Raw genomic sequence first — 19,958 nt, 5'->3', positions numbered from 1 at the left:
CAGCTTCCAACACAGTTGCATGTTTTGGCAAAAGCAGTCAATGTACTTGCTATCAGTCAGTGGCATAATCACTCATTTATCTAGTACCACTTTGGGTTTGTGAACAAATGGACTTATTTACAGCTTTTTGGAACCTAATTGGTTCCGAAGTCAATAAGCTCGTCTGCTATTCCAGCATGAGAGTTTCAGGTTATAGGTAGCAGTCATCAGATAGTTCCTGAAGCCAGATCTGTGCCACCTATCTCCATTCCTTGGGCCTTGGGGGTGTCCCAGATGGAGTGAGAATGCCATTTACCCTCCCTCCAGCCCTGCCCAGCTGGCAGTCATCAGCCTTGGGAGGAAGGAAAAACAGCTCTGTGCCGGAAAGAGGCCGAAACTTCTGTTTTGTGAGTAACTGCATTTCCTGGTAAATCCTTGGACGTCGTGTTGTTTTTTAAATTTATTCCTGGGCTTTAGTCCATGTTTTTATCTTTTAGGAAAAATTATATGCATTGACAGTATGCTGCATTCTTTAAATTTTTTAAGAAGTAAACTGGGATGTTCTGATTTCTATGTTATTTAGAGTTCTTATCCAGAAAGATAGTTGAGCATAGTATTCCCTATGGTGGGAATTTTAGTTTTTCTCGTGATCATCAATATAGTTAATTTAAGACTGACTACTTAGTATCATAGTTAAGATAGTAGTTAGATCTTTTTATTGGTTTCAGGAGTATTTGGATGCGATATATGAAATAGGTTCAAATATTGAGGCACTCTTGTAACAGAAAATATCAAAGTTACTGCCATAGTTCTTCAGAAATCAGGAGAAGAAGAAAGTTTATCCTTGGCCTCAATGAGCTGAAGTTCAAAGTAAGACTGTGGCATTATTCATTACCTCTTTTCTTTCAAACAGTAAAACTCTTGGGTTTCTGTGGACAAGGCTGCTTTTTAATGGCATGTTCTCCAAACAGCTGTTAAGCACCCCCCTCCCCAATACCACAGACCACATCTGTTCCCACTGTTGATTAGATAGAGGGTGGAGAAAGAAGAGCGGCTGTAGCATGTGTAATTACCAGTAATTAATTCTTGTTGCGCCTCCTCATTTCCTTCTATTCTAACTCCACCTACTCTTCTTCCTGTCTCTGTTGTAAATTCTGTTTCATGTTGGCTACTTGTGGAAAATAATCTTGATGGGTATACAGCTGTTTTCCTAAAATTTTATATTCACCTTACAGCGAAGCTTTTATTTTTCCTCTGGTGGCAAAATCTCTTGAAAAGGCAAGGCAAATAAGAAAATACTAAAGTAAGTGAGCATATCTTTCCTGCTCCTTGTGTTCTATTTCTATTGATACTATTTCCAACTGTCAACAAATGTTTATCAAATATATTCTCTCTTAAAGGAACTATTGTGAACTATTACAAGGCATGAATAAGTGTGAGGAAAACAAATGTAAGATATAGTCCTGATCCTCAACATCAGTGTACAGTGTAATTAGAAACCTAACATATGTAACATGGAAGACTAATGATGTAACATATAGTAATTATAACCAAATGATTGCCAAAATTGTTGAGAGAGAGAAAGCGTTCTATTCTTTTTCTTTCTTTTTGGGATAAGATAGGACTAAAGAAAATATAAATTTGAGCATTCTTAGGTAATACGTCACAGTAAAAGATATACACGTTTGCTCTTTAAAGGAAGTTCATTGTGTGTCTTCTTCACAAATCTTAAAAGCCTAGATTTTCAAGATACGATGCTTCTTGTGTGTCTGTTTTCAGGAGGATGGAGCTTTAAGTGGACCATTTTAAAGCTGCTTGCTTTTAAGATTTAATTTTAAAATGTATTCGCTGTATCAGTCAGGGCCCCAGCAGGGAAGAGAGGCACTGGGATAAATAGGAGGCTGTGATAAAGGGATTACGTACCAAAATGTGGGTAGGGTATGGCAGAGCTGCAAGAGAATTGTGTGAACTCTGAGGCTAGTAAGAGCAGGTAAAAAAGGAGTGAGAGGAAGAGCAGGTACCTAACCCAGAAAGAGGAAGTTGGGCGGGAAGGGTGTTCTGACCCGCAGGTGGATGGATCCAGCCAGCTCCTATGTGACCGGTCAGGGAGAAAGCAGGGGTCATCAGTAACCTGCCTAGCCTTCCCTCCCCTCCTGATCTATGCAGTGTTCCACGGTTGTCCAAACTCAACTGTCAAGTAGGGGAGCTCTTCGATGTCTGTTAGGTCAGCCTTCCCTCCCAGACAGCAGGGTAGACAGTGGAACCGGATGGGCAAAAGAAAGATAGCTAGCATATTTGGAGACTTTGTAAATTTGCCTAAACATGAAAAGTCCATCTGGGATAACATAGTCATATATGCTCTAAATAATGTTGATGACAATAGGCGTATGTCTGGAGTCAGTACGTTTTATGACAAATCAGTCACTTCTCAAGCACGTTCACAGGGAATCGTCGATGGAGGTTAGTAATTCTCAACTGGGGGCAGTTTCCCCCCCATGGGAAATTCGACAGCGTCTGAAGGCATGTTCATGTATGGCCTTTGCTGTTAGGGTCTGGTGGAGGGTGGTGATGATGAAGGGAAAACAGCGAAGTGCCTTTTCACTTCATTGGAGTAGGTGCTCACGTGATTGTTTAAGGCTCTCACCTAAGCAATGCCCATTACTTTTGGTGAGAAGAGACTACTGACCCTTGAGAACACCGTTTGAGTTGAGTTCTCAGAATGAAGCTGCAAGACAGCATAGGTTTTATGCACTGAGCACGAGGCAGGGGATCAAGCCCTTAAAGATAAAGAAGCAGGTGAGACCACTGGGGTGTAGATTGCAAGCTTCTCAAGGGCATGGGCTACATTTTATTCAGATGCTAAGAGTTAAGCACCATGTCTGGAGCAGTGTGGACTGTCAATACATATTTGTCAAGTGAATGAGTAACCCTTAATTTAGGCAGAATAGGTACTATAGAAACAGAAAGAAAGGCACCAGTGGGAAGGGGATGATGAAAGATGCTGGGAAGGGAAGAGGTGAGGTTCTTATAGCAAATGAAAGACAATCTGGACAAGAAAGAAATGAAAAAACTAGGCCTTCAAGGATATATTGGCTCATTGGGTCCCAGGTTTCCAGACTTTATGTCTGTTCCTGACCTGGACTCTGTACCTCATGGCTTCTTTTTCTTTAAGAGGCAGTAGGTAAGGATGAGGACGTTCATTCCATTCCTCTTTTATTAGCTTTGCCTTCCCTCTCCTTTAATATTACTGAGGCTGCTCCCTGCCTGGAGCCAGAGCCATGCGCCTTCTCGTTTTGGACTCATCCAAAGGCTTAGGCATGCCTCCATAGAGCAGGTTTCAGTAGATCAGTCCATTGGTGTGGGATGCGGTGTGATTGGCTTCGTCGTTGTCCCGTTTTTACATTCCTGCTAGACAACTCTTCAGTCCTGTTCCTTTCATTTTCAGACAGTGAAAGCTACTTAGTTGGAAGTGATATTTGTCTTTTAAGTTTCTTAAGGGCGGTGAAACTCCTTTTATACTTATCTCAGTGCGGAGCCCATTGTAAATGCTTGTTGAATTAGGGGATTCATGGAGGCTTACTCCTCAGATTGCAGAGAGAGATGGTAGAGTGACATAGGAAGGGATGTCTTTAGGAAACCTTGACCATGAAATAAATGTTCAGTCTTCTGAGTGACACATAACACAAGATCATTGGTTGTATTCAAGAGGGTCGGTAGTGGATTTAAGAAGTAATGAGAGAATTTTAAATACTGGTGTAGGAGACGGAGGAAAGGAGAGAGCAAAAGCCTTTCTTTGCTGGAGCAAGGATCATGCTGTTGATAAAGTGAGTGGCCCAGTAGTAGGAAGGTCGGTAAATGTGAAATGCTCACCATTAAGACTCATCAGTATTGGTACAAGACTGTCTACAATCCAACTTTATAGCTAATTTGTAGGTTTTTAAAAATCAACTTTATCACTACTAATTTCATAAACATGTTTTTCTCTCTCATTGTGAATTTAAAAGAGACAGCACCAGCTACCCATTGCTCAAGCTGAAAGTCAAGGGTTTAGCTTTTGTTTTTTTCTCTCTTCCTTTCTTCCTACATTTCAGCCAAGTTATTATGATGTCCTTACAGGCAACCAGCAAACCAGCCTTTAGACTTTCCTAATTCAAATGACACATTGTCTCTGTAACAATAGTAGTGGTCATGGATTTCTTAAGGCTCATTTCTTTTATTCTCTCCCCTTGCTGATGGTTGACACCCATCTTTAGGAGGGTTGGCAAAGGGTTTATATGTAGCATTGGAGCCAGCAGGACCAATCGCTCCTCTTTGGTGATCTCTCCAGAAATCCAGAGCAGCCATGGGTATGAAATACACAAGGCAACTCCCCATACTGTTTCAGGACTAGTTCAACATAGCTAAGAAATCACTACAAGTTTTGGTAGGGAGGCTAACCTTTTTTTGGGTCACGACCCCTTTGAGAATTGAGTGAAAGCTATGAATTCTTGACCCAGAAAAATTCCATGTATACATGAACACAGAATTTCGTAAACCATTAAAGGTGTTCAGAGACTGAGCTCTGGCTCACAGTGGGAGTATGTGTAGTTTGAAAATGCATCTTCAAAATTATGTTGTTATATTTGGGATAGGTTAAAACATCTATTTTTGAAATATAAACTATAGAAAGTCACGTGGCAAAAATATTGGCAGATGGGGATATTGCAGAAAAGAGATTTTTTTTTCTGTGATTCTTAATTGGAATCATAGCAGAATCTCAAGGGATAGAGAATTATGAAGATTTTTGTTCATCGGCCGTTTTGTCTTTTGCTGAGGAGATGGAGGAGCATGGAAGCTAAGTTCTTTATTCCTGCAGACCTTGCACCTCTTAACTCAGAGAGTGTCCTGTAGACAGAGCCACTGAGAGTGGAGCAGCCCATGGGCAAGGAAAAGAGGATGGAAGGAGAGAAATTTCTTAAGCATTTGGCCAGGTCAAACCCAATGCCCCCACCCCGTTTTTGTTTTCCTGTTTTAGTTCTTGGCATCTCCATTGAAAAGACAAACCAAAAAGGACATTTTCCTCTTTGTTAGAAGTTCTTGGAAAAGCTTCACATTCTTTTATTCCATCTCCTTTGCCTTAAGGAGGACTGTCATTTCTGAACTTATTGTCAGGGTTTCTTGTATTCCTAGTTTTAATACTCAAGATGTCTCATTTTTGATAAATAAGTAAAATGGAAGGTATTTTGTCCAGCTTCCTAAGCAGTAAAAGCAAGTATATAATACTGTAGTACCAGAGTTGTGTTTTTTTTCTTCTGCACAATATATTAACTAAGCAGAAAATGTAAGAGAACAAAGACAATAAAAGTAATGTTTGTTAGTGGTAGTTTGAGATATTTCAGGAGAGATGAGATGTGAAGAAAAGCAGTGGCCATATTTAGAAAGCTGCCTCAAACCCAAGAGTATCTATTGAAGTAAACTTGATGACAGACTTTTTTCCTCTTCATGAATCATTGTATTCCTATAAAAGCGAAAATTCCTCTTCATCTAAACAAATGGCTTCCACATCTGTTTTCTAAGTTTCTCAAAAGGGTGTCTTCAGCTTGCATTTTTTTAAAGTGTTTATCTGTTTAAAATGAAATATCGTCAAAAGCAGTTTATACATCAAAATCCAAGTTGGTCTTCAGCTTCTAAGAATTAGTTGAGAATGATCTGGTGGTGATGCTGGTGGTAGAGGAAAAAAGAAAACACATTTTGTATTCTGCATAGGTAAGTCCTTGCTAACCATATTCTTTGCATTTTATTGGTCGATATTTACTTTTACATGCTCTTTTGGTTTGAGGGACTGATTGAGTAGGTAACTTTGTCATTGGTAGCACATCCCAATATTTTAATGCTCTGGCTTTATAAGTCTGAAAATAAGTCTTTTCCAAATTAGTAGCATGAGAATTAATCTGTTAGTCCCATTGACTAAGAACCGATCTGTAGTTAGATTTTTTTGTCCCAGAATCAATTCCCTCCCCCGTGCCCCGCCGTGTCACTAAGAGAAACACACTCATAACTGGTTTGTAAAATACTGTATGTTCAGTTCTCAGTCTTGCGTGAGTCTGCGCACCCTGAGGCTTTTGGTTTTATCTTTTAAAATCTTTAGTCTCTTCTTGTGTGGCAGGCCACACTGCCCTTGAGCCCATCCTGCCATTTAAAAATAAAGAATGAGAAGCAGCCGAAGTGCCAGCTCTTTTCCAGCTGACAGGAATCTGATCTACTGCTTGGATCCTTTCTCTGGGTACCAAAGTGCCAGTGGTGTGTGGCTCCTCCCAGCCATGCCATTTGCAGTCACAAGGTTTAAGAGGGCGGGAGCAGAGGAGGTTGTGTCCAGGAGAAAGAAAGATCTATTTTGTATGGAAAGGTCAGGGAGAAGGGCTGTAGATCAGCACGTGGGGTCCTCCTGCAGGGTGCAGGACTGCTGGCCTCTTACCACCCAGTGGAATTTCTGGGCCGCGATGAGGCATTTGTCTTTCGGGAGGTTGAGCACCCCCTGAGCTACAGCTGTCTGTTCTGTCAAAAGAGTGGCTTGCTCTGAGGTCAAAGGTCCATGAGAACTGTGAGACATTTGATGTTATCAAAGCAAATTAGCGACAAAGGCAATTAATTTAATCACTTATGACTGAGGTAATTTCTCTCGAAGGGTGTGAAGAATATTCTTTGGAAACCAAGGGGAACCCTTCCCCCACCGTTACTTTTCTTTTATTGGATAAGTATAAATCGGAATGGCTAATAAATGGCACCAAACTGGACATAAGAAAGAATGCCCTCCCCCTCCCAACTGCAGAAGAGAGGCAGGAAAAGGAGGTTAGGTCAGAGCTATAGGAGGCTCTTTACTTGTGAAGTGACTTGATTGATGTTCAGTCTTCCTGTTGAGCCATCACTGCCTGAAGGACAGGAGCCACCGCCGAGCCTTTGCTTGCTGTTTGCTGAGCCGTGGCCTGTAGCTGTTTTGGTTGCTCAATAAAAAGGCGAGGTGCTCCCCCTTTCTGACCTTGTCGGGAGGCTTAATACCATTATTTGTATTAGGCCCTGGCCACCTGTTGGGATCGTTCTCCTTAAAGGTCAGTGCGTGGTGCCTGGCTGTCTGACTGTGGCAGCCTGCAGTCGGATGTGCCAGTGGCCACTGGTTTGTGTCACACCTGCCAATTGTGACAGAAGGAACAGAGATCTGATAGCTGAAGGGGACAGGAAGGTACTGGAGGAGAATCGATGGATCAGGAGACCCACAGAGCACCGCAACCGTGGGTTGGGTGCCAGCTTGCCCCGTCTCCTTTTTGTCCTGCTGCCCCTTCGTGAGCTGTGCCATCCATTTCACTGGGTTCTGTCTGCATGCTGACATCACTTCGATTTAGTCATAAATTGCATCTCTGTTGAGCATTGGAATTCCTGTACCTGAAACTCCCCACATCCTCTCCGCTGAGCATCTTGGCTCCACCTGCCTCCCTGTGATCTCCATTTAGGTGTCCGCAGACCTAACATATTCATCAATTCCAGAACTGCTCTTCCAGTTCTCCTCTCCAACCTGTCCGCCTTCCTGGATTCTCTGTCTCGATGAGTGACGGCACTGCCTTCCCAGTTGCCAAGCCAGGAACCTGGATCTCATCTTTGAGCCCTATCTGTTCCTCACGCCCCATATCCAGCCTGTTACCAGGTCCTTTAGATTCTACTTCCTAAGTACCTGCGACTGCCTCGAGTGCAGTGGCTATTATGCTGGTAAAGCCTCATCACTTCTCTGTGTAAGCCGCCGCATGCATTCTTTACGTTTTATAGCCAGAGAGACCTCTTTGAACTGTCAATCTGATTATGTCACTCCCCAGTTTAAAGTCCTTAATATGGCTTACAAGGCCCTTCACATTGGGCCTCTCCTGCCTTCTCTCCCACTTTCCCGAGCATTGTAGCCTCAGCTATACTTTTTATTTTCTTCTCATTCAAAACAAACCTTTTTATTTTTTTAAAGCTTAATCTTCTTTAATCGCCATTGAGAATTTCCCTGTCTTTTGGATCTTCACACTCTTCTCCCACTCCCCTTTTCCTGTTATTCTATAGGTCACCTTATATACTGGCTGCTTCCCTGCTCTTTTCTCTAACTGCCTCCCTAGAGCCCTCTATTTTGTACGTATGCACGTGTGTGTGTATGTATGTATTTTTTCCAATTGTGTATTTGATTCTCCACTAGCTATTACATACTGTAGAAGGAAGGAATTACGTCTGAATCATTCACCATATTGTTCCTTTCCACCTAGCATGTGAGAACTGCCCAGTAAATACTTGTTGGTACATGAACGGATAACTTTTTGGAGTTCTAAATGAAAAGAATATAACACTGCTTCCTATCATTCATATCAAATTCTTGAGCCTTGGCCGATTATAGAGTGGAAATGCAATGAAGTTCAAAAGTAAAGGGGATTTTTTTTTTTTAGCAGTAGCCAAGTCTTAAATAGCTAATATATTGATATTTCTTCTTTTTCATATTCTGTACCTGTATCCTAAATGACATTTCTCAACTTGGTATTTATCTGGTTTTTTTTTTCCCCCTCCAAAATTTCTTTGGATTCTTCTCAGAGATAGTATAGAAGATGAGAGAAAAAAAAAAGATTGATAAATGGGAATACATTATTTGGTTGATCCTTAAATATAGAGGGCATTAGAGGCATGCCTCACGTATCTCTGGACAGGTGAACACAATTCCATTTCCCTAAAATGAGACCATCTATCTGAAAAATTTTTTTTGAATTGAGAACCCTTTGTATTTTAATGATAGCTAGCTCACAGAACTTCTAATAAAAGGGGGAGCAAGGGACGCTATTTTTTAAGAAACAGAGTTGCTGTAGGAGGCCACGAAGAAAGTATGGTCATTATAGAACAGAATTTGGTGTTTGGCCCTGGTACTGAACGAGGGAGTTGTCCGTCAAGGTGTGTTAGGCTAAAAAGTTCTCCCTCTTCTGACCCCCTCAAAGCAGAGTAATGGTGAACAGTGCCATGACTATCTTATCTTACGCCGGGCCTAAAAAGGAGCTTTCCAGGCATCAAAAATGCTTCCATCAAAACGGTGACAGTAACACCTTGGTCACTCTCCAGCTTCAGATTGTCCTGCAGACTGCCAGAGAGGTGCTCTTCCAGGGTTGAGCTTCAAGCCAGGTGCTTAGAAATGACAAGCGGCAACCTGTCAAACCTGCCATTCATGGGGGCCAAGAACTCGAAGTTTCTAGTCACATTTTCCCATGACCTCAGCTATAAAGAAAATGTTGCATATTCTAGAAAATGCTAATGTCCTTTTTAGCTGTAAGTATTATCTTGATTGCAGTGCTTCAGAATTGCCCAACTTCATTATCTGAGCATAGCCAGCCTGACGCCTTCTTCTCAAATAGACAATTATGATCAATTAAGCACTTTCAGGCCTTATAAAATACTTAATTTTATTAGTCAATTATTTGTGCTTTGAAAGAGTTAATGGTAGCTACCCAAGCCATTATTAGAAATTAGAATGTCCCAAAATAGAAAGGCTATTTCCTTTGAGTATGGCACTGCAGTGGAAAATGCCAAGCATAGTTTTTACTGAGTTAAAGGGTGAGGGAAGGCGGGGTGGGGGAGAAAGTTACATGTAAATCATTTAGCCATTAACCTAATGGGTGGATTTATAAATTCTATTACTCTAAGCCCTTTTCATTTCCACTGAGGCCTGGTGCATGCTTGATCCCACTAATGTAAAATTCATTCTGTCGAAGTGATTACTGAAGTAAGACACTTTGAGTCAATTTTAATCAGGTTGTGCGAAACTTGCCTGAACGCTGATGTTCACTAACGTGCGGACATAGTTTGGCCGTGTCTTAATTAGCCCCCCAGAAGAGTTATTCGAGGAGTCAATCAGGGAACCGAATCTCTGAGCCTTTTGACACATACATGTTTTTCTGTGAGAGAAAATACACTGTAGGGGCCGAAAACATCCAGCTCCAGAGCAGGAGGCAGAGACATTTGGGCGGGGGTATTCTAGTCTCATGGACATTACGTGAATTCTAAGAATTCTGAGAGCTCTATTTTTGTGGCTAATTGGAGCATCTGGAATGGTACTTATATTTAAACAAATCAAAATTTCAAATTTGATGAAATATGTGAAACCTCTTCGTAGAAAAATGCATACAGGCACATATTCAAATTTTTCCTTAGAGTTTTAGGGATTTTCAGAATTCTTGACCTTAGGTTAATATCTCCTGCTTTAGTTTTAATCTTGAGTTTTCTTTTTTTCTGGGAATTTAGTATTTTAGGGTGTAGGCTCGTATTTGAACTCTTGTGTCGGTGAGTAGATTTGGCTCAAGTGCGCTTTCAAGCCAGTTCTACAAGCTCTCCGGGGTCCTGTGTCAGACATAATCTCAAGTATGGCAGTAATGCACGTAAGTTCAAGTGAAACGTATGGGACGCGAGTTTCTAAACTGGAGGTGGTAGTGGAGGAGGAGTAGAGAATAAGAATGTTGTGAAAGGAAGGTTTCTTTAAAGGTGAAAACAATTTTTTAAAAGTCAGAATGTAAAGTGCATTTTAAAAAGTGCACAAGATGAATAAATATTTCAGGGCAAAAAATTACAAGACAAGGGAGAGGTTCACTTTTCATATATTCAAAGCTACAACTTGTGGTATTTTAAGTTTTCATATCAAAATTAGAGCCCTGTCAAATTGTGGGGCATTAATTGAGAGAGACTCATAAATATCATTAAATGTGTCTCTTGGGGAGGAGAAACCTTTCAGAAAGCTTTGTTTATTCAACATGTTTTATATTCTTTACACATGAGCTACCAGAAGGTCTAGGTTGTTAATTAAGGATTTAAAACAAAATCAGTTTATCTAAAAACAAGAGTTGTATGGAAGAGGCACACTTTTAGTCAAGTTTCTAATTAATGGGCCTTTGTCATTGGGGTAGAAATTCATTTCTCTTGAGTGAATATTTGTTTATCTAACACGCATTGTGTTTGAAGGTGAGATTAAAACTGATTCACTCCATTTCTTGCATGGAAAGAGCTAGCATTTAAATGCGTACTGTGTATGGGTTTAATTGCCGCTTTCTGTAACCAGCTTTTGGGGTCCTGTTGTTGTGGAGATGCACTTATCAATCCATGGCTTTGCTCACCTCAAGTTGGACCACTTGGAGTTTGCCTCCTTTTACTAGAGCCTAAGATAAATATTTATTGAATTACTACTATGTGCCAGGCATTGCGTTAGGTTTAATGGCTGATAGGAACTCTGCTTATAATTTGCTTATATTCTCTTAATCTTTTATAGTAGAGCGGTGTGCCGTGGCGTACACAGAGTTCTTTGGGAGTACATTGGAGTAACATACCCACTGATATCATTGGGTTGAGGGGCTTTTTGGTGGTGCAAAGTTCCTTGTGAAATAAGTAGACGTTAGGTAATAATAATGCCTAACATTTACCGAGCCCTTATGTAAATAGTTTTGTATAGTCTTTGGTACATATGTGTTACATTTAATGCTTACAGTAGCCCTATTATAAGGAAGCTGCAGCTATTATCTCCATTTTATGGTCAAGGAATTGGAGACTTAAAGGTTATATTGTGCGCCCGAGGTCACACAGTGGTTAAACAGTACTGTTAAGTTTTGAACTCAGGCAGCCTGTGTTAGTGAGAGTTTTTCGGAGAAACAGAATTAATAGGGGTGGGGGTGGGGTGGAGTGTGTGTGTTAGAGGATAGAGAGATTGATTGATCGATTTTAAGGAATTGGCTCCTGTGATTTTGGGTGCTGGCAGGTCTGAAATCTGTAGGGCAGGTTGGCAGGCTGGAGACCCAAACATATGAGATCTGAGTTGATGTTTCAGCTTGAGCCCGAAGGCAGTCTATAGCAGAGTTCTCTCTTTCTTGGCGGACCTCAGTCTTTTTCTCGTAAGGCCTTCAATTGATTGGATGAGGCCCACTCACATTATGCAGTTGCAGACCTGCTTTGCCCAGAGTCTACTGGATTTAAATGTTATTCTCATGCCAAAAAAAAACCTTCACAGCAACATGTAGACTGATGTTTGACCACATGACCTAGCGAGATTTGACGAAATTAACCATCAGACAGCTTAATTTCTGAACCCACGCTTTTAACCGCCATGGGGAAAAGCATGTGAAAAGCACAGAAGCAAGGATAAAGCATGGCTTGTTCAATGAACTCAAGGTATTTCAGGAAGGCTGGCGTGGAGGATGCATATGGGAAGCATTAGAAGATAAGGTGGGCTTCAACTAGATCGTGAGTCTTGCTTGGGTCAAGCTAAGGTGTTTGAGTTTCATTTCAAAGAGTACATTTCAGAAAGAACACTGGCAAAGTGTGAAGAATGGCTTGGAAGGTAGTGATGCCGGAGACAGGTGGTAGGCCAAGTGACTGGAGAGGACCTGGAGGAGGGACAGCACGTTGGCAGGGGTGCCACACTGGAATGATACAGTGAAACTTGTTAGCTCATTGGATTAGAAAGGAAGTTAGCTCTTTGTCTTAGTCGAAGTCTTAGAAGTGGACATTTGTCATGTTTGGAGCTGGGTGAAGGTTTGGAGGTGATGGATGGCATTTAGATTAAATGCTTATGGAACAGACAATTGAGTTTGGGCCTGGAGAGAAAAAGTGTTGAGTCATCATCAATGTAATATCACTGATTCTCAACCGGGGCAATTCCCCCCCCACACACACACACAAAATGTTTGGCAATATCTGAAGACAATTTTGGTTGTCACAGGTGGCAAGTGTGTGCGTGTCTGTCTGTCTGTCTTTCTGTCTGTGTGTTTGTGTGTCCACACATGCATGCTTCTGGCATCTAGTGGGTGGAAGCTAGGGACAGCCTCCACCCCCACCTCCCATGGCAAAGAATTATCTGGCCTAAAATGTCAATAGTGTCGAGGTCGAGAAACTGTGACGTATACATGTAGGTGTATATATATTCTCCAGGACGGGAGGGGGGATCTCAACAGAAGGTGTCAGATGTTCTTATGTACTGTAAATACATTCACCCACTTATATTAAGTGCATAAAGATGTATGCGGATACCTCGTGAGAGCTTACATATTTCTAGTTATTTTGCAACCACATAGCCTTCAAAAGCAACCTAAAATATGGAAAGATGTTCTTGTAACGCTAATAATCTTCGTTGGATATATTACTGCTTGCCTCCTTTTCCTAATGTTAAAGAAATGAATGTGGTTGAAAGACAAAACAACCAGATATCAAGAAGAGATACTTGAACATGTTAAACTTAGATTCTTAGATTTTCAGATCTGGGAAAAATCCCAGCCTCTTCATTTTATAAATGAAGATGCTGAGACCTAGAAAGAGAAACCAGCTTGGTCTCAAATCACTTAGCTAGTAATAATTGGCAGTTTAAACTAGTACTCAGATTTCAGACCCCTGACTTTTTTTTAAAACTCACATTTGTATGATATTTTATCATTGCAAAGCATGTTCTCAGCATACAGTTCTTTGTATTCCCATCCAGCTCAGGGAACTAGGTGGTAGTATTATCCCAATTTTAAAGAGGGTAAAACTAAGGTTTAAGGGCAGTAAAGAACTCCGTGTCACGGGACTGTTAAGTAGTGGAGAACAGAAAGCTTATTAAATCCAAAAGCACTTGCTCCTTGAGCATCTTATAAAGAAGATACACATCTAAGAACAATAGGGAATAGGAAAATAGGAAAAAGGCAATGTAATATAATGAGGATGGAATAAATGTTCGCCAAGTGGGAGAAATGAGGAACACTGAGTCCTGCTTGAGAACTGCTGAAACTGAGAATAAGGGAAGCTTAGATAATGGTTGGATTACCAAATATCATAATATTTGTATTTCTAATACTTTACCCTATCCTTCAAAACCATTCATTTGCCACCCCTATTATGCTAATGTATTTCTAAAAAACTTGGCAGTTTATTTCTAATTTTGTGTCGTAAGTAACAGAAATATCCTAAAGTCACTGAGATTTCAGTCGTCATTCTGTTCATGCATTATTTGTTTAGAACTTGACCTTACCCAACATGTTTTTAACCTGTAGGATTTCTATTGTATTTAATAGCTGCATCATATACCAAAGTGGGCTCCTTGATAGTAGATAGCACTATAATAGCACTATAATTGGAATAGGAGCTTGAAACTTTAATTGTGGAAAGTTGGTGTTTTCTCTTTCTTTTAGAATTAACAAACGGTGTTTTAGCCTGTAATACCATCTAGAAACATTTCATAACCTTCAGATGCTCTGCAAGACACCAGTATTTTGTTCTAACAAAACATAAAGACCCCGGCTTTCTCCTGGCCTTGTTCGGAGAACCTGTAAACACACACTTCGGCAGTAGTTGGTCTTAGCTTGCTGCTGCCATTAACCCTGGCATAACAAACATGCTGCTTCTGCTTAGTAAACCACCTCGTGGGTGTATTCCTGAACAAATTATTTTCTCGAGGAAACCCTTTTTCGAAATACGTTTACATTTCCTTTTTAGTCCCCACTACCCTTAGCAGCCTTCAGAGGCTCAGGTTGGGGTTACAACACCTTCTCGTATTATTGTAATTATCGCTCTCCCCATCCCCAGCCCCACTCCTTTCCTGTTTCCCCCTTTTCCCCTAACCATGCCCTAAGCCTGCAATGATTGATATGATGGCAGTGCTGTCATTCTTTTTAACCAAAAAAAAAAGTCATTTTTGTTCTAGTTATTTTAATAGAGTCCCATTAAAGATGTATTGCTGACTGAAATATCGGCATGAAGGGCTCTCACTGAGCTGAGCCCAGGAATTAAGAAGTCAGGAAATCGGCTGCTGCATTGCAAGAGAGCCTTGTGTGACACCGAATCTCCTGATTGGGGAGATCATTACTGCTATTATGACTCGACTTGCGTAGGAATTTTAAATTCCATCTGAATGTCAGTAATAACCCTCTTAGCAAATTATCCTGAATAAAATCACGAAGGCATTTTATATAATAGGTGTTGAATTACTGGATAGATTTGCTAATTAAATACTCTTTGTTCTGCTGCAGTTGACATTACAGGGTAAGATCTTGAACAATTATTCTCAACAGCTGTACTTTGTTAAGGGAAAAATTAACCACAAAGTTTATTTTTTTACACTTGAAGTTGGCAGATTTTTGAAATGTGCTTGAAAAAAATTCCATCATCCAATTGGTAATGAGTAGATAAATATGCAGGTGTTGCTGTGAAATCAGATAACTGCAGACTGCCTTATTAATGAATTTAGCAAGCCTTTATAGTCCTGTTTTCTAGCTGTTGGCACTTACAAAATGATTTTCTGTCAGAATGGGTAGCTTTAATATTAGGCTTGTCCCTTTGAAATGAACTTATGAGCGGTCATCTTGTAATCACTGTACCTGGTGTCCAGTAGGCCTTTCTGGATACCTGTAGCTTTTTTTTTGTAAAATGCATTTCCTTAATGGCGGAAATATGTATAGCGTATAAATCTTCGATTGTTGGCTTCCAGAACATTCACGTGATATAAGCTTTTTAATAAAGCAGTTGAGACACAATGTAAAGAAAAATGAAACCTAAGGTCCAGCTTCTTGATCAAGTTCTTGACTGGCTCTGCTCCTTTGGACAAAATCGCAGAGCCTAATTTTCCTCATCCCTGAAATGGGGCTTATAATACTGCCTCCCTCTTAGGATTATTCATTCAGCATTCTGCAGATATTCACTACCAGCTACTGTGTACTGTGCACTAGATCTTGAGGATTTGGTAATCCGCTGGCTGTCCAATCGCTGAGCCCTCCCCAGTGAGCGTTAGAACCGAGGGCAGCTTTGGGATGATCCTGCTCAGTAGCACTTGGGTAAGCATTGGACTGGATAGGGCACTGTGGTGCCACCATCTAGAACTGCTTAGTGAAGAAACATGAGAGGTGGGGGTCATCCTGGTAGTGGGTTGTCTGGTATAGAACGGACTGAAGAAGAGTCGGCGAGGTGTGGTGAGGACCTTAAACACGAGACAGCATTGTCATCAGCTGCTGTTGAGGTCCCCTGGAAAGGTGGTGATTCAGATGATCCACAGAAATCGATACAGCCTCTGTGAAGAGCTATTTGACTTATCAAAAATTTTAAATTTATAACCTGTAACTCAGTAAGTCCTCTTGTAGGAGTTTACCTTCTTACTGGCAGATTGGCAGATTCCGTGTGTAAGAGGATCTGAAAGGTGAAGGTTGCCAGTTCACATTGGAGGTGCATTCAGGGATGACGTAGTAGGTTTGGTTCATGGCGTGAAAAAAAAGTAGCAGAAATCGATTACTGCGTATGCAGGGTTGTGGTGGAAGGTCGACAGATTGCTCCTGAGGTATTTTACTTGGCGCGTGACGGTTACCTTGTGGAATTGTCCCTTGTGATGAGGAAAGCTAAGCCTAGCAGGGCGGAAGGGGCAGAGGGTGAAGAGAACTCATGATAAGTGGTTCTGTCCTCACTATGATCAACTTGACTTGGGTCGATCTCGTCATTGCCCTTTTCCCAAAGGAATTGTCAGGTATTCTCCCATAATGCATTTCTCTGTAATTTAAATGTTAAAAATGAAGATGAAGTGGAGGAGAGTGAATGTTTTATATGAGTTAACTGCATTTTAGTGTCTAGTAGAAAAGTAATTGGGATTATTTTGAGACCTATCAGTCAACTAGCAAACAATGTTTTTAAGTGCCTGTTCTATGCGAAGCCTGGTGTTAGGCACAAACAGATGCTTTGACCCCTAGGAGCTTGTGGTCTAGTTGGGGAGGGGACAAACTGTCAACTAAAAACTGTTTCCTAAATGAGATTACCATGATTATCTTAGGCCAGTGGTCCTTAACCCCACCTGTAACATAAGAATCATCTTGAGAGCTGTTAAAAAAGATTGCTGGGCCCTGATAAGGATATTTTTTTAAAGAACCGAAGGTGATTCCACCACATAGCCACTGTTAAAACAGTGGTTAGCCTAATCAGCATTCACCACCCCCCACTACCCCCAGGTCTGGGGAAGGGCTTCCTTCCCTAAGGACTAGGACATGAATGCGTGAACAACATTGGGAGACAGCAGTGAAAGCGAGGAACAATGGAAATGGAAAGGAATGGGCAGATGAGAAAGATATTTTAAGGTTAGGGTTTATAGAGCTCTTTGATATGAAGGACAAGAAAGACAAAAATGATACGAGGTTTGGGCTTAGTTGACAATGCGACTATTGGAGGTAGGGAAAAGGAATATAAATGAAGAAGTAAATCTGTCTGGCCCGTTGGAAAAGTGACTTCTGGTTTAGGCCGATGCTTTGAAAATTCGGTGATAATGGAGCAAAAATGGCATGGAATAACTGTGGCCCCATGCTCTGGAGTCGGAGTGCTTGGATTCTTATCCTTGGTCTATCACTTACTGGGACAAATTAATTACTTCCCCTCCCTCAGACTAACAAATGGGGATACATGGTGATTCTCTGAAGATCTTGGAGAATGACATGAGAAAATGCATGAGATGCTTGGAGCACAGTATCTAGCCTACACACAGAGATACACACATAGACTGCTCGTTGTGTCATATTACTTTTTAAGAGGCCCTGATTTGTCAAATGTGTTACTTCTGATCTGGTCCAAGGTAATTTGTATCTGTTTTTATCTATATCCACATAACCTACATGTCTCCAGTCTTAGAGCTATGCGGACCTGGGGACAGACCTATCGACAGATATTATCTGTATATTTGTCTTCATTTACTGAATGTTCGAGTTCCACCTTTGTACTGGGCACTGCAAACTGCAGGGGCTATAGTGAAGGTCTACTTTCTGCCTTCAAGAAATTTAGTCTAGAGAAGAAATTTAAATCTAATGTATATATTAGATTTTTACTTTTTAAGATCCTTTTTAAGATGAGTAAGGATTGCCAGATTTGAAATGCTCTGTCAAGCTTTTTTTTTTTTTAGCCATGCAGTTCTATTAAATATTAGTAATAAGAATAACTTGCCTTTTTGCCATATTATAAAGGGATATAGCAGGTCCTTGAATAATGTTGTTTTGTCATTTCATTATAATATTGATGAGAAAAAAGTTGATTCCCGCTGAGGCCACTGTCTGTTTGGAGTTTGCACATTCTCCCCATGTCTGCGTGAGTTTTCTCTGGGGACTCTGGTTTCCTCCCACGTCCCAATGTCGTACGTGTGAGGTGAATTGGCGTGTCTCGATTGTCCCAGTTGAAATGAGTGTGGGGGTGTGTGTGAGTGCACCCTGTGATGGAAGGGTGTCCTGTCCAGGGTGGGACAGGACATCTCACCTAGCACCCTGAGCTGCAGGGAGAGGCTCTGGCCACCCACGACCCTGAGTGGGAATAAGTGGGTTAGAAAATCATTATCTTACTTGTTTTTATTTATCTTTCTTAAATGTATGTATAGCTCACATTTATTTAAATTTTTAACATTAGAAGTATTTTGGGTCTTTATTTCGAAGTTTGGTGATGTTTTTGTGACCAGAGATAAACCATAGAAACTTAACTCTTGTTTATATCAGTTAGCCTCTGGTAGGTAACGTTGGTTTCCTTATACGTTATTCTACTTAAATCCATGTTTCCAAGGAACCTATTGATGACATTAACTGAGGACTTACTCGGTTTTAGTATGCATGTTTATTAAAGAGAAGTCTTTATATAGATCTGCTCACTTAGACCTTTACAATAGATCTGCTTACATATCTCTTAAGAATCAGTGTAGAGGCAAACTTATTTTTAGATTACATTGTTATTTTGAGAGCTGTAGTTAGAAAATTATCAACAGCTTAAAAATATATGGAAAATCATTGGGCTACTTATCTATGGGCTTATATTTATGTTTTTGTAATTATGTAATGCATTAATCTTGACTTTGTTTCCTTTAGATTTTGATGCATACGAAAGAGATGGTACAGAAGGTAATGCTGAGCCTTTTCATCATATGACAACTCTTAAATATCACACCTAGTGACATTCTTGTATTCAAGGAAAATTGCAACCCAAACAGACTGGAAATGGCTTCTTAGAATGTCTAGTTTACGTTTATAATCCTTCCTAATGGATTATAGCTTTTTTCTTTTACTAACACTGATATGATCTAGCCGCTGCTTGAAGCCTATATATGAGTGTTTCAAGCAAATTAGTAACAGTGCTAATTAGAGTTTACTTCCAGGCCTTTATACTGTATGTGCTCTAGTGTTGTTTGCTATGATTGATTTTTTTTGGCACTCTTCATATTCTACTAAATACTGTTTGAAATTTAATACGGATTTGTGCCTCTGAATTTTAAAAACCCATTCATTATGTTTCTGCTTCATAAATTGCTATGACCACTAAGCTAGTCTCTGATCCTCCTTTCTATTATTTTATTCCATGTTTTGTTTCAGCTAAAACTAGATACTTCTCCTGCCACTCTAATATCTGTTTGTTTTAAGAAAATTAGGGATTTTTTTTTAACGTGGCAACATTCACCTTTCTCTTTTATTGGGGCTTAATCTGACAATATGGATAAGAATAAATATAACCTTTTGAAAAATCAGTGGAACCTGTAATTTCTGTAGAGTGGAAAATCTTGAGTTTCATTGTGCATAATGGTCACCATGTTTTATTTGTCAATTTTTGTAATTTTGCTTTTCATTAGATGAACCTTGAAGTTATTTATGGGGACACAGATTCCATTATGATAAACACCAATAGCACCAATCTGGAAGAAGTATTTAAATTGGGAAACAAGGTGAGACAATTTGATAAAATTATATGTATTATCTACTTTTGTGAATTATTTTTAACGTGGAACCTCATAAATTCATGCACTTGTACATTGTGTTCTTCATACACTTAGTGCCTTCAGTTCTTCATCCTCTGATTTTTCTTAGCCTCTTCTCCAGTTGTTTGTTTTGAGGGTAAAATTAAAAGGAAATCATTTTTTTCTTAAATGCTAGGTATGTTTTGAGGATGGTCTAAGTGTGGTAAGTTTAAGATGTGATCATGTTAGTACTTATTACATTGTCATT

The 19,958-nt window shown here is 40.2% G+C and overlaps 1 protein-coding gene across 1 annotated transcript in view; it reads left to right on the top strand.

Annotated features, from left to right (window-relative positions):
• POLA1 (DNA polymerase alpha 1, catalytic subunit) overlaps nucleotides 1-19,958 on the top strand; it is a 280,205-nt gene that overhangs the window by 87,725 nt on the left and 172,522 nt on the right. Inside the window, exons 27-28 of the mRNA XM_039872470.1 lie at nucleotides 18,831-18,863; nucleotides 19,586-19,678. Coding sequence (XP_039728404.1) covers nucleotides 18,831-18,863; nucleotides 19,586-19,678 — 126 coding nt within the window. The remainder of the gene's footprint in view (nucleotides 1-18,830; nucleotides 18,864-19,585; nucleotides 19,679-19,958) is intronic.

Source organism: Pteropus medius, unplaced genomic scaffold (genome assembly GCF_902729225.1).
Source record: "Pteropus medius unplaced genomic scaffold, Ma_sr-lr_union100, whole genome shotgun sequence".
Taxonomy (NCBI): Eukaryota; Metazoa; Chordata; class Mammalia; order Chiroptera; family Pteropodidae; genus Pteropus; species Pteropus medius.
This window is presented reverse-complemented; position numbering and strand designations above follow the sequence as displayed.